General features: G+C 40.0%; 1 protein-coding gene across 1 annotated transcript in view; it reads left to right on the top strand.

Moving 5' to 3' along the window:
• The first annotated feature begins 794 nt into the window (after positions 1-794).
• LOC130181839 (contactin-associated protein-like 4) overlaps positions 795-25,164 on the top strand; it is a 64,115-nt gene continuing 39,745 nt past the window's right edge. The window contains exons 1-3 of the mRNA XM_056396294.1: positions 795-1,083; positions 17,954-18,064; positions 24,050-24,243. Of these exons, the coding sequence (XP_056252269.1) occupies positions 999-1,083; positions 17,954-18,064; positions 24,050-24,243 (390 nt within the window). The 5' untranslated portion in view covers positions 795-998. The remainder of the gene's footprint in view (positions 1,084-17,953; positions 18,065-24,049; positions 24,244-25,164) is intronic.

Genomic DNA, 25,164 nt, shown 5'->3' with positions numbered 1-25,164 from the left:
ATAATAAGTCTTCCTCGTCTGTGTACATTTATGTTTCCAAACTAAAACCAATACGGCCTTGACTCCTGACGATTAGGCGTGTTCATCCTAACTGCATATTGTTTTTGCACTTTGACAGTGTTTTAGCCTGTTAATGTCTTCTGTACTTCAGAGTGTTCATTGCCACTACAATGTTTTACTCTGGCTTTTATCCCTGAAAAAGAGTTTTTAATCTCACTTTTTGTGGTTTAATAAAGGAAATGAAACGTGGCCAGTTTCACTAGACTTCTTTAATAGGATGGGGTGGTAATCTTATTAATTTTGTTCTAAATCTGTAGGTTACTATATAAGATGAGATACAGCAACAGTCCAAGTACAGTACAGTACAATAAAATCTATAATTACATTTTGAATAGTCATTTTAATTCTTCTACCTTCTCTCTGTGGGCTACTTTCAACTGATTTGCTATGACTAAGCCGGTGTGCTGGGGATCTTTTCCGTGACCACCGGACCTGAACTGCTGGATTACATGATGACAAACAGACTGTGAGCAGCAGCCCGGAGCCTAATGGGACCTGAGATGACTCTTTCTCGAACATTGTCGGGGCAGAAGAGTGTAGCCCGCAGTGGGTTTTCTGCTGAAGGATCAAGTCCTTTTAATGACTAAAGTACCTTTCACTCGAGCAGTGACAGAAGTGAAAGCCCCCCTCCCTGTGTCTCTCTCTCTCACTCTCCCTCCCTCCATCTCCCCCCCACGTCTCACTCCCTCTCCCTCCTCGATCCCTTCACTCTGCAGAGTGCAGCCAAACAGAAAGCAGCCTCTTGCCTCTGCTGTCATCGCTGTGGACCAGGCGGATGCCGCTGAGAGCTGCGGACCCAGAAGTGCAAAATTCATCAGGGATCTGGAAAGTGTCATAGTGTGGAGGAGGAGGTGGGGTGGAGTAAAGAGGAGAGGAGAGGCACACTGTCTCTCTCCTTCACTTGGCGGGCTTTTTCTGCAGCATCCTTTCACTTCATCATGGATCTCTGGAGTAAAAAAGTCCTGGGAATTATTACACAGGTCGCCCTGATACTTTTCAGCTCATGTGGCGTAACAAGAGGAGGTGAGTGCTTTTTTGAGATTTTTATTTCGGGTGACAGCAGAGATCTGATGTGGAGTTGTGGAGCTGCTGCTGTTCAGTTTACATTCATGTTAAAAATGTTTTAAAAAGTGTAGCTCATGTGGAGCAGGAAAAGGTGTTAAGTTCCTGAGCTCATGCAAAAATGAACTTAGTGCTTAGTTGAGCATGTTGAGAATTAATTAATTCAAATGAGCCTTTTTGAACAGCACATGGATTCAGGAAACATGCACAGCAATATCTTTTCATTGATTTCTTTTCACACATTCTCTGCAGATTTCCACACACTGCACCTAAATGAGGCGGTGGGAGCCAGTGTAGGAAGCATGTGGGTGGCGAAGCTTTATGAAAAACACCCCCCCCCCCCCCCCCCCCCCCGAGCTTATTAAACGGTTACCCCTTGAGCAAGGCACTCAGAGCCCCACCTGCTCAGGTTGCAGAAGTCTGTGGTTGCAATTTAAAGTATATGACTGTGAAGCAGAAACACCGTTCTTACAGGAGAAGTTTTGTGTATTTTCATAATTTCATTAGTATTTTTTTATTCTTTGATGCTGATGGAACCAAAATGCATTCAGTGTTGAGAAGAGAAGAAGAAATGGCCAGCAGGTGGAGAGACTGGTCAAAAGCAAATTTAAGATTAAAATACTGATTTTTCTCTTCAAAATTTATTTGTCAACTTGATTCTTCTTGTTTCTTCGCATTCTTTTGTGGTGGGATGTTTTGTTACTTAATTATTTATTTTAAAAAAAAAATAGAAAAATTAAAAAAAAATTTAAAAATTATTTTTTCTCTGCTTTGCATTTTTAATACAATTCATATTTTTCTCTAATTTCTCTGCATAATAAACTTTAAACTTTGGTAATTTGGCACAGTGTGGAATATCAACTGCTATGTTATCTCTTAAGCTGCAATTTAAAAAAACTAGCCCAAAAAGCTTGGGTCTCATGAGCACACACATCATCGATGGCCCATTTGTTATCCTGCATCAAACACTGTGCTGATGGAAATGTCAACAGAGGGATCATTTTACATAGGAGCTGTTTGCATGTGCCAAATACTGTCACAGCAGTGGATATACTGCTAACACAGCCTCATAAAGTGGTTGTCAGAGGATAAATGTTTATCTAGCATGAGACTGGTGCTCTATTAAATTTAATTTTGAATGAAGATCTGTGAGCAAATAATATTCATTAAACATTTGAGAAGATAAAATGGCACTATGGGATTCAGGGTGAGCAGAGAGGGGAAAGATAGATGGTAGATATTACCTCGTCAGGTTTATATTCCCCTTGACAGACAACAGCTGCTGGAGAGAGAGACGCACACACATTATGGGCTTTGAAAGAGAAAAATAAGGAGATAAAGAGATTTCCTTGCCCTGAAGGAAATGGTTTGGACTCAGCAAAGTGTCTTCAAAAGAGCAGAAAATGCTGCTGTCTCTCTCAAATCAATAAGTATTGCGTGAAACCCTTTTTCGTCCTCTTAAGAGAGCAAACATACAGTACATCATCCACTTAATAATCTCAGATGCCCAGACCTCTCTCCTGATTTTATTTGACTTTGTGTTACTGCTGAGCCAGTGCTACAGGCAAGGTCTGACTGGAGCCATTTGTCAGAGTGAACAAAAGAGGTGAAAAACATCACGCGAGGGCAGATGTTTCTGTTTCTGCAGCCGGTCGCTGTGACCCTGCTCAGCACTGAGGCAGCAGTGTGCTTATTTAGGGGAAGCAGTGGGTGGAGTGGTTGCAGAGGCCGGTCTGTGACAGGATGTTTGAGCCCACTGACAGCTGAGAGCATTGTTCCTCCATGAAGAATCCTCAAGAAAAGCAAAAGGAGCAACTAGAGAGGATCTCAGACTATAGTTAAATAAAGGTAAATTCTAAGAAAAATTATTATGTAACCTCCATCAAATTACACAGAGACAGACAATCATGCTGCTTGGTGGGTGGCGGCCATGTTTTTGGAGAACACGAGAAGATTCAGCCCAGTAACGTTTGGAGGTGGTTATGATAAGGACAAATCCCCGCCTCAGGATTTACACTCACAGAGCCCTTTATAAGAAACACCTGTGCACCTGCTTATTCATGCAATTATCCAATCAGTAAAAAAAAACTAATAATAATAAATAAATGTATATTGAAATGTATAAAAAATGTATTATAACTAAAAAAAAATACAATAAGAATCTGTTCTAAATATAAGTTTCTATACTAAATGGCCCAAGCTTTCGCTGACAGCTTATTATGAACAGAGGAATTACATTAGAGATGCCTGCATTGGATAATTAGAACAGACATTTAACAGAAACATCTGAGGAGGAGGCAATATATAATAATTCAAAGTCATGTAATATTAATACTGCAGGTGTGGGGGGAGGGGTTGGGGAGAGGGAGAGCATCCTGAGATTTCCAAAGGTGCGGAATTTGTTTTTCAAGCCAGAACTTTCAGCACTTGGCAAATCCGTTGTCAAATCATTACAGATGATCAACAAACCCTTTTTTTCAGTGCTGCAGACAAGAAGAACTTTGCATATATTCTACCTTTAAAGAGTGTTGATGTCCCTGCAATAGATACAGATGTGGAGAGTGGTTGAGTCAGCAAGCTAAGAAGCTAATTAGATATGGATGGCAATGTAGAAACAGTTTCTGCAACTCACCGGTTTATTTTTTATTGAAACTTTTTTCCTACAGATACTGTACATGCTGCCTGCCAATACATTACTGATCTAATGCAACACTGAACCAGCATGCAAACACAGAGCTAATCTGTGCCGCTTGTTTCCTTCAACTTGTGTTCACTATCTATGTGTCACTTCCTCCTGATACAATAAAGCAGCGGCTCACTCAGCACCTGTGACTGCCTTCAGGTGATTCTGCGTGTGACGGAGAGCTCGGCTGCAGTTTAGTGGTGGGATTTGTCTGAGATCACGGAGCTCAGAGAGGAAATCATATGCTGCATAGAAATGCGGTTTAATGAAGTTATGGTTGTGGAGCAGCGGAGCAGAGAGAGCTGAGCAGGACTGAGCAAGAAAGCCAGAAGCAGCTCTGAGCAGAGCAGGTGGAGGGAGGAGATGGTGTTGATATGGGTGATGTCTCATTAGAACAACGAGGTAAATGCAGCATCATTTATCGAAAGAGTGCAGTGATTTGCCAACAGCGATTTGGGAATCCATGTCAAGTTCATGTTCAGTCTTAATGAGGGCAAAACCACAAGTTCTCATTCCTGATTGGCGTTATACTGTATAATAGTCATATATTGTGCTCACTTATTATTATTACAGACCTTTTCCTTATAAAAATTTCCCTAAAAAAATATGTTCAGGTTATTCAATATTCATTGATTTGCCTTATTTAAATGTCCTCCAACACCCATGCAGACATTTCAGTTATTCTGGCTGATTAAAGCTCAGCTCAGGCTGCAGTTGGGCTGGGTTCACCAAACTAATATATATACATATGTACACACACACACACACACACACACACACACACACACACACACACACACACACAATTTAATCAGTAAGTCACATTGAGATTGAGATCGAGATCTCATTTACAATGATAGTAAGAATGATAAAGGTGTAAATTGTCACACATGAACGGCTCAGTCACATCTACTTTTCAAGATCTCACGGTGAAATGTCAATAACTTTTGTCACTATTTTGTCATTTAGAGTTAACCATAGTTCACTTATCTCTACGATGCAGTGCACTGCATTATGGGACTGTTAAAAGAAATACCTGTACATGGACACTACTTTTTTGTTCTGTTCTCTTTTTGAGGGCGACATGGTGGATGAATCTGGACACATTGCCCTATTGTATACAGTGAATTGGGAGTGGTTTTGGAGATAGCCTGTATTTTTAGTTTTTGGCAGACTGATTTTTTGATTCTACCATGAGGGGGCAGCAAAGTCAGATATTAAAAATGATTGGGACGTTTATGTTTTTTTATGCGATGGGTGAAAAAGTTGAGTTCTTTCTCCTACCACAACCTTTCTTTCAAGCTCATGCACTCTGTTTGCATTTGCTCTTCAAAGGTGTACAATTTTCAATTCATAATTGCATCTCACAAATTGTGTGAACCTAGTAAGTCCACGTGGAAGCACAAGCACTTGTCATAGCTCTTCCAATTAACTGCACAATCTATAAGCATCCCTATGCAAATGCATAAGGACCCCCTCAAATTGCATGAGCGACTAGAATGGCACTCAGACTGCACAGACCTCTGCCAATGCCAGTGACAAACAACATACACCAGTCTACAGGGAAAAAAAACTCAAATTCATAGCAAATTATCCACATCTGGATTTAATGGGTTCTTTCCTAACCCATGCTCCATCCAAGTTTGGTGGAAATTGGCTCAGTACTTTTTGTGTAATGCTGCTGACAAATAAACAGACACGGTGGAAAACATAACGTCCTTGGTGGAGGTGCTGGTAACAGGCAGGAGCGCTCGTCACGGCTAACATACAGAGAGTGATTCTGATGAGGCAAAGTGTGTTTCCAGGATGCTGTGAATGTCCGATAAAAAACACACAGCTGGAAACACAAAGGAGGCGCTTAATGTTGTATTTTCTCCCGCTCCGTCTCTCCAGTTTGGTTACATAAGACCCCCATGGGATTGTTATCTCTTCTCTCAGCTGATTTGGAGTCAGTGGAGTGTGTGCTTTAATCACAGCCTAATGACTGATAGTGCTGCTGCTCTCCTAACCTGTGTGCCTGTGCATATGTGTGTGTGTGCGTGTGTGTGTGTGTGTGTGTGTATGTAAATACACATGTATCTATGTGTTTGTGTGTGCAAGCGTGTATCTTCAGATAAGAAGCAAATATCCACATGCGAGCATGATGTAAAGACGGTGAGGGAATGCCAGGCAGCACGCCGGTCGTGTGTGTGTGTGTGTGTGTGTGTGTGTGTGTGTGTGTATACATAATGCCTACAAATGTGGATAATGTCCTAGTGTGTGCTCGTGTTGTGTTCAGATAACGAATGACTCACCACTAACAGCCACGTCTTCGAGGCGAGAGGTTCTCAACTTATGACTAATGTGTCACGAGGTGCTGCTTCTACAGAGAGAGGAGGCAGACGGAGTGTTGTCTTCTCTCAGTCAGATCGTTTGAAGTGGGCATTGTTGGCTGATGATGAAGGCAGTGCTGTTGACTCTGGTGCTTTGGTAATTCAGCAAAGGACTAAATGATAGAAGTAAAGCACCTGAAAGCTGTTCTGTGCAAACATGTTGTGTTACTTTTAAAGTTTCACCAGGACCAACAAGTTTGTGTAATATTATTACTACAAAAACATAATTGTTCAAGCTATCATCACATTATTTGACATCACACGTTTTTAAATGTGATGAGAATGTGCTATTTTACAATGATCTAGATGCCCTGAGAGGAAGATAAACATATGATATAATCTAATTAGTCTGGATGCGTCATGGATTTCCCTGCAAAATCCCACTGTTGGGGCGTCGTGTAGCGTAGCGGTTTAAGCAGGCGCCCCATGTGTAGAGGCTACAGTCCTCGCTGCAGTCGGCCCCGGTTCGAATCCCGCATCGGACGGCCTTTCGCTGCATGTCATTCCCCCTCTCTCTGCCTCCCTGTTTCCTGTCACTCTCCACTGTGCTGTCCATTAAAGGCATAAAAGCCCCAAAAAAAAATATATACTTCAAAATCCCACTGTCATTTATGATTCATGAGACACTGGAGTTTGTGACAGCGGAGATGAGGAAAGTGAGAGGAAGCAGAGGGGGAAAGCCCCTCTCATATTTCTTCTTTAGTGTCATTTATGAATATGTGTGTTCAAAGAAGGGGAGCCATAAATGCGATCTGATGAAGTCAAGGCTACGTTACGGCAGCGGCAGCCATCGGGGTAAACTTGGAGCCATCAGTCAGGAATCTAGATTTATTAACCCAGGGACAAGTAGTTAAGTGATAAAACTGACAGAGGCCTGCAGTCCATCCATCTGAGTTTGTGATGCATTGATATGTACTCAAGGCCAGTCCCACTGGAGCTCTGGCTCACTACACACACACACTCATTCATCACACGGTCCTGTCATCACCTTAGATGACTTGTAGTCGGGTGAAGAATCTGTCAAACTCTGCTAAGGTCAGGGGACTCTGTCACTCATCGTGGGTCCAGGTTTGGACCGGAGAGAAGCAACACTGGTGAGAATCCATGCAGATACTCGGACCAGCTCATGAGGGAAAGAAGAAGAAGAAGATGATAAAATTAATGATGATGATGTAGAAGTAGATGAAACAGAGTATGATGATGGTTGTCCTTATGAACATGTAGATGATGATGAAGATGAAGACAGAGTAGATGATTATGATGACCAACAACCCTTCCACTGATGATGATGACGTCATGAACTTGGTGACAAAAGATGAAGAACAGGATGAATATAATGACGATAAAGAAGGTGAGGCGGACGACGAAGAAGAGGATGATGATGATGATGATTATGAAGAAAGAGTAGACTCAGATGAAGATGTTGATGACAAATGTGATGAAGAAGAAAGAGAAGGTCATGGTGATGATGATGACAATGATTATGATAAAGATGATGAAAACGATAATGAACATTAGGATGATGATAATGATTAGGAAAAAGATCAAGAGGAAGATAATGACAATGAAGAAGCAGAAGAAGAAGAAGAAATAATCGATGATGAGGAAGAGGAGAACATTCCTTCATCTTCAGTTTACAACTGACCTCTCTAATTTTCTCCTAAACCCCAGTGAAATCAGTTCTGTATTTACTCTACAACTGTTTCCACTTCTGATGAATGACCATATTCCTTCTGTGCTGGATGCTGCTTATATTTTCCCGTCACCTCATTGTGGCACAGTGAATGACTTGTTATTCATTGCCACTGTGTAATATATTAACTTAATGTAGCTCTAATGGACGCAGCTGACAGTTGAATATTGTTCCTAACATACATTTCAAGAATAGCCGAGCCTTGATGGTGTGTTGAGAATTCAGCTGACAACTAATGTGGTATTCTATATTTTGCGAGAGTCTACTTCTGAGGCTTGTGGAGGAGGTCTGGGCATAATTTAACAAAACATCTACATATTGGAGCTGCCTCCACATTTCTTTAGACTGTAAATCGCCAGCTGCAACCTCTCTCACTCCGAGCTGCCACAAGGGATAATTAGATCAGATGCAATGTCTAGGTAAATGTGAGTGCATAAGAAATGTCACTGGTATTAAAGACCGTAGCTGACATTGAACACCGCAGGACAAAGCTAAGTCGATGCCAAAACTTTAAGATGCAACAGAGATAAGGTATCTGATCAGAAATTTAATAACTCAGTTAATGAGGTGGAAGAGGGGCGCACACCTGCAGTTGCTCCAGTGCCAAAGCATTTCTGAAACTTTTTCCCACTTCACCTGATTTTTATGGTACTTAGGATCAGAGTCACTTACAGAACTGCAGCTCTGCAGCTGGCAGCAATTCAGTGACCACACTTTTCAAGGACTCTCCAGGCCCAATTCCCTCAAATTCAATGACCAAAACACAGCATAATTTGAGACAAAGATCACAGTTATTACTGTTCCAAAACAACTTGCATTTTCTTTTTTTTGCACTGGATATGTAAATTCAATGGCCAATATCGATTTATGTCTATTTTCAAATTCAAACTTTCAAGGATATCAAGGATCCGTGGGAACAGAGTGACAAATCTACAGGTCACTCATGAGGCCACACATTGGATATATTGCAAATATTGGGTCACTGCAGAGCCCAGTTATTATCTGTCCATAGTGGTGAATCCTCAGCTGACACAATATAAATACTACATGTACCAATGAAGGATAATTTAAGTCTCTATATCATGCATACCTGTCACACTTATGAGAAAACATCAGAGGACTGTTTGTAATGATCATAAAATCTGTCACAGCACTGGCAGCCGATGCGCTCACTGGGATAATGAAGCAAAGATTTCCCTCCAATACTGCAACACTGAGAAAAGACTAATTCTTCACATCATGCATGTGAGAAAAATCTTCCACATTCTGATCTTCTGGGTCGAGTGGTTCAGTAGAACCTAATGCACATCAAGTTAAATGTGATGAAGATGATTTTTCAGCAACTTTATCCTATGAAAAGACTGACCCATGCTTCATCATTATTTCAAGACAAACGTCTTTGCCTCCGTCATTACATCCACGTTAATTTCTTGTTGCTCCACGGAAGGAAATGTTGTGAAATATGCATAAGCAAAGCTTTGCATATTTATAAAAGTGTTATGCTGAGCTCAAACAAACTGTAACACAAACTAAAGCTTGAATCTTACAGAACAGCCTATAGGGTAATTAAGATATTAGGCAGTTTCTTCAAGTAGTGTTGATGATTTCTAATAAATTTCATTTAAAAACATCATAAACTAGGTGGTCATTAGTGTATTTTTTCGCATGCTGATTCCCAAAAAAGGAAAAAGAAACATCCAGTGTTGATTAACACAATTTCATCCCAAACATCTAAGCCCAGGGAGTGTACCATTTATACAGTTCTTTATTTAAGGTTGGGAATCAGTGAAGCAGATTTAAATTTTTAAAAACACTTGACTGTGAAAAAGACCAACTCTGGGTGTAAATGTGAGACAGCAGGTTGAAGTTTAGAAGTCTGCCCTTCAAAGACGAAGCCCAGGTTCAGTCCCCTGTGTCAGTTTGACACTTCAAAAATGTGTCTGTGTGATCAGTGCAGAACTTTCCAACAGGTGATTGGTTCTTAACATCTCTTCAGGGCGGAGGCTGCAACACAAAGACATAATGAAGTGTGACTGCAGCAGTGGTGTTGGCAGTGAAGTGGTCACGTGTCACTGACCTGCACCACACACACACACACACACATACACTTGCACACCGTCTGTCTTTGATGTTTATGTATAATTTAGAATACTGCAGTGCCGGTGAAAGCTAAATGAGCGCATGTGATGGGTGTTGTACAAAACCTGGATTATACAAAGACCAGCTGGCCTCAGGATGGCAACAGCATGAGCAAAGACAGTCAAGGCAGTCATCACTGTTTTTTTATTGTCCCATTAATATTGTGGAGACTAAATTCTTCTACTGGTGCAGTATGTTTGTTGGACTCACTATCTCAGTTTTGAAATATGTTTTCTTTTTTTCCTCACCGAGGGGCTGGACACTTTTCTGCTGTGATTTAACGTAATGGAAGAGCCTGCAGACTTTGCTCAAATGAGAAAAAGTATAATGTGCAGAAAAGGAGAATGAGTCACCTGCTGTGACATATAATAATATTCTATTTCATATCATTAACTAGCAGCTACAAGCTGTTTTGAAGACATTCCAACAATTAATGAATTGGACTGTGAAGTGTTTTAATGATTTTAATGAATCTCTCTTCCACCAATGTATTGATGATTTCAGTCATTTTGTTCCTTTTATCCCAACATCAGTCCTCTGGAAAAGTTTTGAAATGCCTTGTTCAAGGGCACAATATCCGCTGTATTTTTCTTGCCAGGTCGGTGATTAAAGTCTGTGACTTTCTCTTCACGAGCCAGATTCTCTAACCTTTCCATCACTCCAGCCATTAGGGGTTTCAGTTTTCTGCCTGTGTAGATGGGATGAAAGTTAAACCTGGCAAATTCTGAGGACAAGGGATTTGCAAGAGAGAACCTCCGAATTGGTGATCAAATTGGGAGAATAATCTGCACGATATGCAATATGTGTTGATGTCAGAAAACAGACTGAAAATGTGATTCTGAAGTGAAGTTGCAGTGAGTATAAAAAGCAAATGGTTACAACTTTAAATGTTAGTGCTGCTTCTAAAGAGAAGAAGTGGAAGTAGTTGTGGTGAGGAGAGGAGAGGCATTCTGCCAGATACTTAAACTTGAATGTATAAGCTAGAGAAGCGATTCTGCTTCTCAAGGTGCTATTAATGTTTTTGAATGCCCTTGCCCTAAATTATATGTGGGTGAGGCAGTGAGTATACTTGGGAGTAGGACATGCATCACTGAACACAAGAGCAGCACCAACAGGAAGGACTTGCTGCCTCCCTTGTTGCTTACAATTTCCTGCATGGAGTGCGGACACGTTCACAGCGTTGAAATTCTCCACCACACAGATCAGGTCAGGGCCTCCCATCAGGGGAGGAGACTACAAAGAGTTTCGGCTCGGAGCAGGGGCCCTGTGGATTTTTAATCTGTGTACCATACACCCAGAGGGACATCATCAGGGACATGCGCTTGAATGTTCAGCTGTTTATAATCAGGGACTTTACAAACACACTCCATATCTGCATGTCGGATTAGATCAATTGCAATATTTGTTCTATACAGTTTTGTTATTTAATCAACTGTTCATTATTGTTTGAGTTCATGTTATTTTGTCCCTAGTTTCACATGTGACCATGCCCTCAGTTTTACGATTTCTAGAAAAACACAGAGTTGTATAATTAATTTCTAAAAATTATAATATTCTCCCGAGAAGAACTTTAAAATGTATGTATCGTAAACACAAACATTGACAGTATATTGAGCTACTGACTGGCATTTTCTGACTGAGCAAGCTTCAGAAGGCCTTGAGTCACAAGTGGAATTACTTCCTTGTGGTTGTATGCCTCCGCTGACCAATCAAATTGCAGGAAATATGCTCACAATCTCCCCTTCTGTTCCTGAGTTACATCATTGAATATTGGTCATGATGATGTCACAGTAAAGTTTGATCTTATCCTATTTGTGTTAAATTGTGTCATAATTAGCGTATGAATTCTTATTAAATTATGGCCAAAGACATTCCCTCAAGGTGTTACAGAGATATCGCGTTCATGAGATTGGGACGGACTGACAGACAACCAGATAACATAATGCCTGTGGCTACAGCTGTCGACGGCTGTTTTTCGACATAAAAAATATCAGTGTGTGAGGTACGTTCATGACCAGCTGATGATGTGCTGGAAGCATTGTTTTTCAGCATCCATGTGCTAATCCTCACAGCTCAGCAGCTGTTAGACAAACAGAGTCCTTTCTCTAGCCAGAGAGACATGCGGGGAGGAAGGCAGGCAGCTCAGAACGGGAAAAAAAAAAAAAATCAGACCAGACTGATGAAAGACAGCTTGATAAATCACACCAGATCAAATCAGAGGCCCATTAATGTCAGACAACTTATGTCTCAAAAAATCCTCAGTCGAAGTAGTAAAGAAAGCATTTCTCTTTCCATTTTCTCTTCAGCACTTAAATGATAATCACTGACATCTCAGACTAAACAAGTCACAAGTCTGCTAGCCTTCTGCTTTTAAAAAAAGTTTGAAGAAATTAAATTCAATATAACACACTGCAGCACAGACGCACGTACTCTCCTGGGATCACAAAGGTCTTGAAGAGTGGGAGGCAACATTCACAGCTTAATTATTTCAGTTACCGTATTGTTTTTCCACCCATGACAGCTTTCATGATCTTAATTATAGATCCTAAGATCTTTGTATTATTACTGCTGCTATCACTTCTGCATGCAGTACTCGGAAATTTTCTTCCCCTGGGTTTTGTTCAAAATGTCACTCTGGATAACATCCAAATACCAAAAATGTAATGTAAATGTATAGTGCATGCACTATTGATGCTGCTCCCTGACTCTCGTTCTCCTTTTATCCTTATAATATATTAAACTTCAATGACTGCATCAGCAGCAGGGAAAAGCCAATAATACATTGCTGTATATCTAGACATATTTCTTCACATTATAGAACAAATATACAATGAGCAGTCTTGGTTCTTCTTGTTTAAAATGTGGACTGAGGTGCCAGTTTGACAAAAGATCACCACAATTCTCTGTTTGCGGATGACGATTCATGATTGAGAGGACAAACAGGCGCGGTGTGATTATTGTGCTCAGTGAAACAGGGTTTAATGGTTACATCACTGTAAAGAGATGCACATCGAGCAGCACTGAACTATGACTGTCCCGGACTCTTAAAGAGCTGTGAACCTGTAAATTGTCTGATTGTTGTTGTTTATTGAAGTGGAAGAAGATGCTCATCAGCTTGATTTTGCTGCTATTTCAGCGACACCATAAAGTGGATGCTATAGATGGAGAGATAGGGGGATAAGATGATGAACGAGAGCATACTGATGGAGCTCACTCTGCTGGATGAATAATGTTTAAACACGTCATGTATGTAAAGGATACTGAGAGTCGAGAGGGATTTTTTTCACTTTATAGTGCTCTCAAACCTGCAGAGCTTTGAATGTGAGAGCTGACAAGGTGGGAGAGACTAATGATTCACAATATCTCTGTTTAGGCCAAGGGCTGTTGGCCTAACACTCCATTAGCAACCACAACACTCAGTCCTCATGCGTGCCTCTGAAATGCTTCTTCAGCATGTTGAGTGTTAAAACTGGCAGACTGTGAATGCGAATATGTTGAGTGCTTAAAAATATCTGGGAGAAAAAGCTAAATGGAGCCAACAATGCAAACCAAGAGCAGTTAACTATCTACTGAGTAAGTGTTGTGTTTCCAAACATGATTATGTACAGCTAAGAGTGTACTTATGTAATTTCCTGCGCTTTGCAAGATAGTTGATCACTTTGCGTATCTCAGTGGCTTAACAACAGCTTATTATTGAAGCATTTCAAAAGACTACTCTTAACGATTGTGAATTTATCTCCGCATCAAAAGCAATTTCTGATGGACACAGTGATTCTGAAATTATGCTCACTACTCTTATGTTCCTTGTGTTAATTATTGAGCAAACCTAACCACTGAAAGAGAAAAAAGGGGTCAGCCAGCTGTTGGCTAGTCAAGTGGTTTTGTGTGTTAAGCCTAAAACATATTCTCTTGCAGACGTGCACATGGAAAGTTGCAAACACCATGGACACATAGTTGTTATTATACTACTTTCTACTCCTTTTGGAGTCCACTTGGACTGTCAATGGTGCCCTTGTGGCTGTGCAGTCACAACAGATTGGAGGGTACACAGGTGTCTGCACAGAGCCTTGAATACTCCCTCTGATGACAAAAGTTACGTCTCTCCGACCCTAGTGGACCTTCACACAGAGCCGGTTCTAGTAATATTTAATGGGGTAGCCCTGTGGTGTTAAAAGGATGTCTAGAGTTGACAAAATGTGTTGTTAATAAGCACATACAGCTGTGAGAGGAGGCGTGTGAAGTTGGGCGAGAGAGAGAGAGAAAGAAAATGTGTACAGCTCTGGTGATACAAAATAAACTGGGCTAACAGAGCCAGCAGCCCTAATATTTCATGGTTTTAGGGTAGACGTCAATTTTCATTTTACAAAAATACTGGCTGATGCATTATAAAATTCCATGGTACAATTGATCTTACTTCATGGCACACAGGTTGAGAAACACTGGTCTAACAGCTAGCTAAGCCAAAGCCAAATAACATAATCTACAGTGTCAACATTAGCAAGCAGATAAATTTCATCTGATCAGCAGAGCTGACAAGAGTAAAACGGTGTAACCCAGTCCTGGGTGAGGACACCTCTAGATTCAGAAGGAGCAAAGTTTCAAGTGCAATAACAATTAACTCAACCTAAGAAAATTGCCCTTGTATGGGATTTCCCACAGTTCAAGTAACTTTCAAGTTGGTCCAAAATTGGTCAAAGTCAACTGTTCAGATCAGATAGAGGACTGATTCGTCAGCGTTTGATGAGTCAGAGTGCCCTGTTTAGCTATGATGTGTGTTCAAGTTGGTACCAAGCCAAGAGACTGGCACGATCCTACCACAAGGCAGATAGTTCATCCGGCTGTTTCAGTGGCAATGTAAATCTGGGCTCCTGGGTTCCAAGCTTGGGAAGCTCATCATCTACTGGGATTGTTGGATCTTCTTCACCCAACCTGCATTTACAAACAGGCTTATAGTCTCTGTTCTTATTTCCTTCATATCTCATCTTATGTTTCTCTTATGTTGTACGAAATAAAAGTGAGTGAGGACTGAATGCAAATACTTAACATATTTACTCTCTAGTTCAACTTCCAAACTTATTTTGTTCTAAGAAAATATGCTTAGAATGTATTGACACAATACAAATATCACACATGTAATTAGAATTAAACTGCTCCAGCTCAGCCAATATTCAGCTTTGCAAATCAATCATCTCTAGCAGCATGAAGAGGAAGTTATGTAGAACTCCACATTTTACTCTTTCAGTAACATGATGAATATTAGGATGAAACTTACTTTTTAAGCATCAGCTACGTTTCCCTTTGGGCACCTGGTAACCCCAAACCACAGTAAAATGCTAAAACGAGCTTTACATGGCGGTAACTTCGTTGCTAACACACAACAAAACTAGCTAAGGGCTAAGAAGCTAGCTTACCGTTACCGAGGCAAGTGCAACTACTTCCGGTGGTCTCGTGGCTTCCTCAGGTAAACCGTTTCCCTCTCATGTGATAAACGCTCGGCATTATTCATTGTTTTCACTTAATTTCTACAGTTTCTCAGCTTTTGTGAAGCTCAACTTTGTTACACTGACCGGCTACTGCTAGCTCAACTCTGTATCACGGAACATCCACATGCTCGCAGAATACACTGCAAAACGTCGTGTTAAATTCAGTAAGTGATGGAGTGGATGAAACGAAAGATTTGGCTAAGTTAGCTTAACCGTTATGTCTAGTAACAGAAGTATTAACTTAAAATTTAAGTCAGTTGTTTAATATTTTATAACTTTATTAATTTCTATTTCAACCTGTTTTCACGCAGCAGGTTTATGACAGTTTAGAGCCTTATAAATTGTATGTACCGTTTGTAAAGTGCATTATAATGGTTTGTAATTGAACCGTTGAGTTGTACAGACCAGGGGTTTGTTGCTGCACATGTTGTATCATAAAATGATAGATAGATAGATTAAAATGTCAAACCAACTCAGTTAAAAACAATGAAATACAATCAAAGACACAGACAAAAAATACACGGGATCCAAGTATGCAATAAAAAATGAGAGATAGATAAATAAAGAAGTATGTTCATATTTCAGTAAGTAGACAACTGTGCTCTCTGGGTTCCCCTGCTATGAAACATTGCTTGTACCGCAATATGGACAAAAGTAATTTTGCGGTATTATAAATGTTATATATTTTTAATTATATTGTATGTTCTTATGTTTTCAAGGTCTCATGCAAGCTTTTAATTTAACACATATGCTGGATGATAACTCACTATGACAATTTGTCGTGTTGTGTTTGTCATGTTATATTGAGAGGTGATGAATGCACAGCCCCTCATGTGTTTATGTTTAGTTCATTAGGTTCTTGCCTTCAGTCTCTACCACCACAGCTCATTTAATTAGTTGTTATGTTATACATACAAAGGAAATATGACCTCTGTGTGAGTAGTGAACGCACACATACACAGGAGCAGTGGGCAGCCGCGGTGAAGCGCCTAGGGAGCAGTTGGGGGTGAGGTGCCTTGCTTAAGGGCACCTTACCCATGAGTGAGAACTAATGAGGAAACCCATAGATTTATTGCAAAACAACAATTGTCACTGGCACAGAGGTCGTTAATTGATCAATTTAAATCAACCACACACACAGGCAGCTTGGAAAAACCTTTCACACATCAACTTTTTTAAAATCAAATATTCTCTTGTGCACAGTTGTTCCCCTCTAGCAACTGCCATCAGTATGTGTTTTTATTTCGAGATGAAGTGCTCAGATGTTGACTTCGAGCTTTCAGAGCAGAGAATTAGCATATTAACTCTACAGACTCAGAATCACAGCAGTGTACTCAAGCTGTTCCCAATTTTGTTTATTGCAGTTTCATACGCTTTATATGCTAATCTAGTTTGTCATTACAACACGTTTAGTTATATTTGGCTACTGGCCAATCAATTTATTTTGCTTTCAAAAACCAGCAAATATTTCTGGATAAAACAATGAATAAACGTAAAAAATTGCACTTTTTTATCATGTATACATTGCTAGTATTTTAGGTTTTCAGAGACTCGATGAAGAACATTTTAATCTGTAATAATAGTTCATGACTGTTATTGTAACACTAACTGATTACGTAGAGCATTGTGAAAACAGAACACATCAATGGACAAAAGCCAGATAAAATCAAAGTACCATGAAAGAGAGACCAAAGTCAAACTCTCTGTGTAAGTTCCCTCAGTGGGCAGAAATCCAATATCAAAGCAGTGAGGCCAAGTCTGATTAAATCTCAACTAAACAAAATAAAGACAGCATAAGATCCTTCATTAATATAATCTCACCAAGAGATGTATCAGCTCTCAGCTAAACATCTTTTATCAAAGAGAGGATTTAGCTGACAACTCCACCGGGTTGTTTAAGTTTGCATTGTAGTGTATTACAAGAGGAATTCAACTAATTTAATAAATTAAATCAAACATGAATGCATATTTTTTTGTGCAGACTACATGTACGAGTTTGCATTTGTATTGTTCACCAACACAAAGTTAAACATGTACTGTCAGATGGAGTACAGCTTATGTTTACATATATTCAGTTGTGTCTGTAAATCACTCAAAAGCAGGTCAAATATGTATTATTGTATATGCTGCATTAATGTTATAATGGCTTTAACCACCATTGTGTATGTAGTATGAAAAGCCTCTTCTGTCACTGATCCACTCCACCAGTGGCCAGTTTGTCTATTTTATGTGTCTCCTCAGGCAGCTAGGACACAATGCATTAATTCTCCAGCAGTTTCTCATTATAGTCAAAACAGCTGTTTACACAAGGCACATTTTCAGCCCTGAAATTGAGGATAGCATTCTCATTGTGAGGCAACTGATTGTTCAGGGAAGGAGCACAGTTTTCAGCAGCGTTTTGTCTTCTGCAAGTTACATCACGATTTTAAATAACCTGTTCCCCTTGTTCTGTGATTAACAGAGGTGTGTCACAGTCCACTGGTGTCGAATCTGCTGCCATCCTCCTTCAGGAGCTCCTCACAGCTGTCGAGCAGCCATGGGCCAGGCTTTGCTAAACTGAACCGGAGAGAAGGTGAGTAACAGTAGCTACCACAAACCATTGTCATGCCTGTGAGCTGTAATGTGTGTTTGGACTGTAAATCTGGGTGGTGGGGTAATGTACAACACAAACCGACATATTCATATATATATATACAGCTGGGGACTCCCCCCAAACTATTCCACCAGGAAAGGTTAATTAGTTTGTTGGATAACATCTGTCTTAGCTGACAATGGCAAATCCTTGTAATACTGGGCCACATTACACACCATGTTTGTGGTTTTACTCATCAAAATGCAAGGAAAAAAATGTTATACATCAATCGCTTCGGCAATAGCTTATTTATATTAACAGAAAATATAGAGAAACTTTCCATTACAGTGTTGTGTTGCACTTCTTGCTGCTTTAAAGACATTAACATGCACAAGGCAGACAATGCTTTCCATATAAACACTTAATCAAATGGTTAACAGAAAAACTCTGCAGCTTTTAGTTTTTTGCAGTTCACACATGATTGAGTCTCACTGCTCTCATCAGCTCCAGATGAAACACTGTAGGCTGCTGTTTCCAGTGAACAGGCTGGGTGTGTTAGAAGGCACTTGTTTGCTAACAGTTTGGCCTTTTGCAGGTGATAATCCAAATGTACGTATATCTGGGTTGTTTCATTCTACCCAAATGAAAACATCTCAGGCAGATATTTTTCAGTTGCCTATTTAAAGATGACCTTTTCCAGCTGAACTCTCTCCATATTTATGGACACTTTTACACAGCCATGGCTTCCCACTGCAGATACTTCACCAGTGCAGTAGTGAGTTGTGCTCATAAATTTCCCATACACATTTCAGTGATAACTGTCCTTCAACCAGGTTGTTCCTCATACTATGTTTAAAGAGAGTATATTGTTCCAGTATATTGTTCCAGTTTAAGGTAAAGTAAGAATTAGCTTGACCATCAAGGGACTGGATGTTACTGTTCTTTAGAAACGGACAACTACAATTTCCTACATGTCAGCTAAGCCACAGTGGTCTTTCAACTGTTCCATGTCTGCCTCAGCAATACTCCCCAGTATTCACATATAAAATTTAGCAGTTTAACATCAATAAATTATTGCCGCATCCTTGTCTTTCTTTCTTCTCGCTCTTTCTTTTCTTTTATCTCCAGTGTTTTCACCAGTTGTACAGACAGAGGAGAGTACACTGCCTATTGCCTCCTTTTTGTGCTGTTTTTAGGTGAATATATTAGATAAGTGCACCACACACTTAGCAAAAGGTTGACGTTTGTCACAAAAACTAAGTAAGCTGACAAGTAGTTAAAAAAAAACCCCATAAAACTTATGTGCTGATACACAGAGGTGTGAGAAATGATGCCCTTTTTTTTGGTGTACTCTGGCATGAAGAGTTGGCTGTTTTCCACTAATACTAGAGCCACGAATCCGATAGAAGCGCAGTGATGTCTTTGTCTTCAACACGACAGAGGATCTGAATGATTTTCACCACCTGTGAGACTGCAGGAAGCGCAGCCAGCAGGATGCTGTTCCCTTGGTGTGTTTGATGGCAAAAGCTGTGAGCAAACACACCCGCTGTGTTCCCCCGCTTCAGTCAACCTGCTCTGTCTGTTTACCGATCTGAGTTTGATCTGCATAAAGGAGTATCAGATGCTTCTAAAGAAAGATCAGATGCATCTGAATGGCAAAACATACTTTTTCTTTTGGGTTTTTTTGGTACAGCTGAAAAACTGAGAAGCAAAGAGAGGAAGTGATGAAACAAGATGGAAACTGAAGATGTGCTTCTGATTTTGTATATGTTTTACCTGGCACACAAACAAAGAAAGGATGGAAACACACGTAAAACATACCTTTTCAGCATCATTTTATATTTCACTTGATAGTTAGAAAGCTATTTCATGGTATGGATTCATGCATACGTGCCTCTATGCACACAAACAAGCAGCTGCTTTACATGCAAAGTTAAACATGCACAAGCGAAATTATAGAGCCAGTGCAACAACCTCCTTTCAGATGAAACGTTAGAGCTGAGGGTGTTCCATGAAACAAATCTCAGTATCTCCTGTTTCATATTGGTGAGGCTTTAGCTCATTATGTCTTGAGCTAAACGTGAGCCTCATCAATGATTTCTTACTAACAAAACCGCCTCACAGGTTACAATGCCTTATTAATTCTCTGTTTTAGAACTGAATTTGACTGATCAATAAATCTAATTAAGTTTTGAAAGCAACAACCCTAACTTCAGAAGGAATCCACAATATAACAAAATGCTTAATTGATGTAAAAAATAAAAAAGTGCTTTGATTCCTGAATCCCAGCTGTTCTTTGTAGAAATCAAACCGCTGCTCATTTACGCCTCCTCCAGCTGCCGCTAATGCTCCTCATCCTCTACAGTCATTCTCTGAGGAACCGCTTCATTCAGAGTTAATTTACAAGCAAAATGAGCAAAGACTTGCACAGCACAATACACAGCTCTGTTTAAGGGAAACACAGAGCGATTTCTGCTTCCTCCCAGCACTCTGCAGTCTTGTTGCACTATTAGCCTGCACATTAACCTGTGAGAGAATTGATAGGAATGCAAGTTTACCCAAATTCCTTAACTGGTTGTTGGGAACATCCTTGATCAATCATTGATTACTCATTAAAACCTTACAAAATACAAGATGCATGTTTTTCCTTTGTCAAAGCTGTTTTTAAACAATTGATGTGATTTTTACAGCATAATTCATGTTGCTTATTTGAATCATACATTAAAGCCCATATGTGTAGGATTTTAAAATGTCTGACTGATATGGATCTAAGTGAAAGCATCGACACAGACTTCACCAGCATTGCCACATTTTTCCACAAACCCTATTGCAATCATACTAATTTAACAAATGCTGTAATCACATATAAACTGTGATTATAGTGCCTTTAAAAAATTGAAATCCCTTTGATCAAAATTGCTGCCTCTGCTCCAGCACTGCTGGTGGTTATTTAATAAACCTCCCACAAAATGTGAAAAAGATTTAACCTAGTAATTCTGTGCAGATGGTAGGTTGCAATTGAATGAGACAAAACATGGAGGCCACTGAAAAACAATGCGGATGCTTCCTTGTATAAATGAAAAGTGCTCTACCCTATAAATGCTTATTAGGTAGTCACAAGTACAGTGGCTGAGAGAGCTCACTGCACTGGAACTGAAGAAGATACAGGCAAATTATGTAAGCATCTTTGTTCATCAACATGTGTACAGCAAGAACTCACAACACAAACAAATAGACAAACGCACTGCAAGTAACATAGATGAACCTGGCTCGGACCAGCCGGGTTCATCACTCTTATGTCCCCAGGAAACACTTCCATTGTTGTCTGTGCTACTTGTGGTACGTTTCTTTATTTGCTGTGGATGACTTGTCATATTGATGTTTTCTTAATTTGTTTATTTTTTGTCATTTGCATCAGTCTCTGTACACAAGCCATGGACTGCAAAGTCAAAGAAGTAATTAAGTATTCACAAATACTGTCAGGCTCATTATTGTGCATGTTGTTTTTACTGCCACTTAACAATACTGTAGATTAATTAAATCCCTATAGAAAATGGTATTCTCTAAGTACTTAATGAAAATCTTTCTCATATCAAATGAAGCTTTAAATGTGTTTTATCAAGAAATGTCAGCTTCATTTATATGTTTTTCTTACCTTTTAACGATTACAATGTGATGATGTCAAGCTTGACCAGCTAGGTCTATGGTTAGATGCTTATAGCTTATTGTAGTTCTGCGTCTCCTGTAACAGTTGATATTCAAGCCATCTAAATTACCAGCTCTTCTATGTTCAAAAAATGCAGAAGGCATTTCATCACATTTCATTCTGGGCAGACAGAGACTTGGGTACAACTTTGAGTTTCTGACTCTGACTCTGCTGTAGTAAGTCATCAAAGTTGCGTAATCTAATATCTGCCTTGGGAGGGGAAGTAACACCATCTAATGACTACGAGATGCTGGCTCCAGAAGTCCTTTGCTGTGTGAAATGTTTACATTTTTCCACATGAAATAGGGGTCTGATTCCTGTACTATGCTTATTGGTGAAAATGTTGAAACATCTTGCTCCTAAGAAGAAGATACAAAGGCTTATGCAAGCACCAAGTCATTTTTCTTTATTTTATCCCGAAGGCTCTCGCGCAACTTCTAACTCTGCTGATACCAAGTGGCTGAGCTGGCAGAGAGCCCAGATCCAAAAAGTTCTTTCTAAAAGGAGCTGTGTTACAGACATCAATATATTTCTTCTTCTAATCTATTGCTGTCACCAAACCAGATACCTCAGTCTCAAAAGGATGAGACTGATTACAGGTTGTAATTATTAGTTAGATATGTCTTCAAAGTCACCCAAAAGTGGGCAGGCGGCTAAAATTAAAAACACATCTGAACTGTGTGTGGGTTATGGCCCGTTATGACTTATTGGGTGTATTGTGAGTTAGGTTATTGTTTCCCCCTGTCCCAGACTCTGCTCCATCTGAAACCTCATAGAAAGAGCAAAATAATGGCAGCTCTAATGCCAATCACCAAGTGGCGGTGGAGGTGAGGGCCATCGGTGTTCATGGGGATAATGGATCCAGAAATGGTGCTTGGGTAAGATGTTGGGGGTGAAACATTGAAATAGCAACGGTTAAGAAAAGAACCAATCATTTGTCAGTGGGATAAGCTGCTCAGAAGATTCTGCAGGGCAGATGAGGGACTGTTAAAGACGCCCTGAGGAGCTTTCTTGTAAACAATTAAAAGTTACCTTTACATTCAGTGTAAACCGTAACTTCCTTGTGTCCTCGAGGTGTAACAAACATGTTGGGTACATTTCCTTCTTCATAAAATATTTGCAATTTTAAAAAAAAAAATATCCTCCATTGTTCACATCCATGTTGACCCGTTCAGAGTCCTCTCTTCCTACTTTTAGTGGTGCATTGCGAAGTTTGTTGGCGTCATCAAGTGTCGATCAGCAAAACAGTGTGAAACCGAGGGCAGGACATGAGTCATGCTGCCCACGTGCTATTGCACATGCATGGCACAAACACAACAGGGACCCACTTATAAAAACATTCTGCTACTAGCGTTCAAAACTCCGTACGGCACCATTAAGGTTAGGAACCTAACTTGTGGGAAATTAAAGGATTTAAAGGAATAAAGTAATTTCACAGGAAAGGAAGGTGAAATAAAAGCCATAAATGCTGCAATCGCCACTAGGAAAGGTTTAGGTCTAGGGTTTAGAGAATGTATTACACCATGAAAATTCTCACAAAAGTAGAACTGGTAATGAATACGTATAGGATGGTGTTCTAGCGGCAAAATGTCACTTTGGTATGACTCAGCACTTTGACATGCACACAAATACACACACACACACACACCTTTTGGTGTTTTAATTATTTAACACATCTTCATTTTATGGTCCTGTGCTCTGGTAGTCAGATTATATGAAGGTCTTCTATGAGCTGGCCAGTTTTAATATTGTATAAGGCTGGCGGTGTCCACCATAAATGCCTCAGCTGCAGCTTATATTATGTGCAGAGCAGTCCTTAAGCTACAGATTAAACTCTTTTGACTGTTCCAAATTAAACATCAAAGAGAGACGTTGATAAAGCCTTTGTGCTCAGGGCTTTTAAACTATGGAAAAGTTTGTGTCTGATGAAAGACGTTAGATAGTAAGATTTGTCTTCTTTTAAGAAACAGCTGAAAACTCTGGATGGATTTGCATTTGTCTGAAAACTTTTTTGTTCTTGTTAATGCATTGATAGTATTTTAAAGGATTCAGCAGATCATATGTTTTAATTAATTTTTATTCCCCTTTGATTTTCCAGCACTCTTAACTTTCTTGAGAAAAGTGTAAATTAATGTAACAATTAATCTTATTATCAGTGTTTATTCTGTCATTATTCTGTGAGTTTTTTGAACCACCCAAATATGATTTCTATGTTTAGGAATAAAAGTCTTCACTTCATTCTTTGGATCATTCAGAGGTGTTTCTCTCTCCCTACACAGGCGCTGGAGGTTGGTCTCCTCTGAGTTCAGACAGGTATCAGTGGCTGGAGGTCGACCTGGGTGGGCGAACACAAATCACTGCTGTTGCCACGCAAGGTCGCTATGGCAGCTCCGATTGGCTGACGGCCTACCTGCTGATGTTCAGTGACACAGGACACAACTGGAAACAGTATCGACAGGAGGACAACATAGGGGTGAGTGCACTGTATAAAATCATACTGACACCCATGTTGTTGGTGTAATAAACATCAGTTGGTCGGTGATTTTGCTGCTGCTGTATCAGACACTATCAGCAGAGACAATAGGCCTTTTGTCACAACAGATATTTTCACTTGTCGAGTTAGGAAAGGCATTTCAATTGAATAACATTAGCTTACTGATGTCTCTGTGTCCCAGTGAGCCATAACAGTGCGTATGACATTTTGGGTACAGCACTGCACTGGAGAAGCAGAATTAACTGAAAAATTGTCTTTCAGTAAAGCTCTGCCACTGTGCTGAAGGCCCGACCAAAGTAGGTATGTCTCTGATTTATTCAGATTCACCAAATCCAAAGGAATTAGCATCAGTTTTACTCATACAATTCTGCTTACATGTTATTTTATTCCAGTGGGGGCTCTCTCATCCATTGTGTTAACCAAATTACACTTAGATAGTAGATAGAGGTAGTCAAGCATTACCTCACATCTCGTGACATAGACGGAAAATTCTCCCTATTACAGCGACGCTGTGACAAACAGCTTCAGTTTAAAGTTGGTGAGATGTAAGACTCTCACAGTGAGGGTAAAAGTAATGTCAGGCTAAGACTTCTTCAGAGAAAGAACAGAAAGGGGCTTTTCACAGCTTAAAAGCTTGTTGATTTCACACTCAGCATAAATCGGGATAAATCCGCTGCATGCCTCAAAAGTCCCTCTGAAGCTCCTCATATTAGTCAGCCTAGTTTAGTATGGCTTTCGGGTAACAGAGTTGACTGGTGAGGCTGCTTCGTCGGTCGCAACTCCTCGAGGACCCCTCTTTCCTGTAAGCTTAGGGGCCAGAGTTAGTGAGGCTGAGTAATACTCTCTCGTTCGCTAATTTTCTCCTCCTGTCTCATCTTTTCTCCTCTTTTTTTCTTCCTC

Source organism: Seriola aureovittata, chromosome 14 (genome assembly GCF_021018895.1).
Source record: "Seriola aureovittata isolate HTS-2021-v1 ecotype China chromosome 14, ASM2101889v1, whole genome shotgun sequence".
Taxonomy (NCBI): domain Eukaryota; kingdom Metazoa; phylum Chordata; class Actinopteri; order Carangiformes; family Carangidae; genus Seriola; species Seriola aureovittata.
This window is presented reverse-complemented; position numbering and strand designations above follow the sequence as displayed.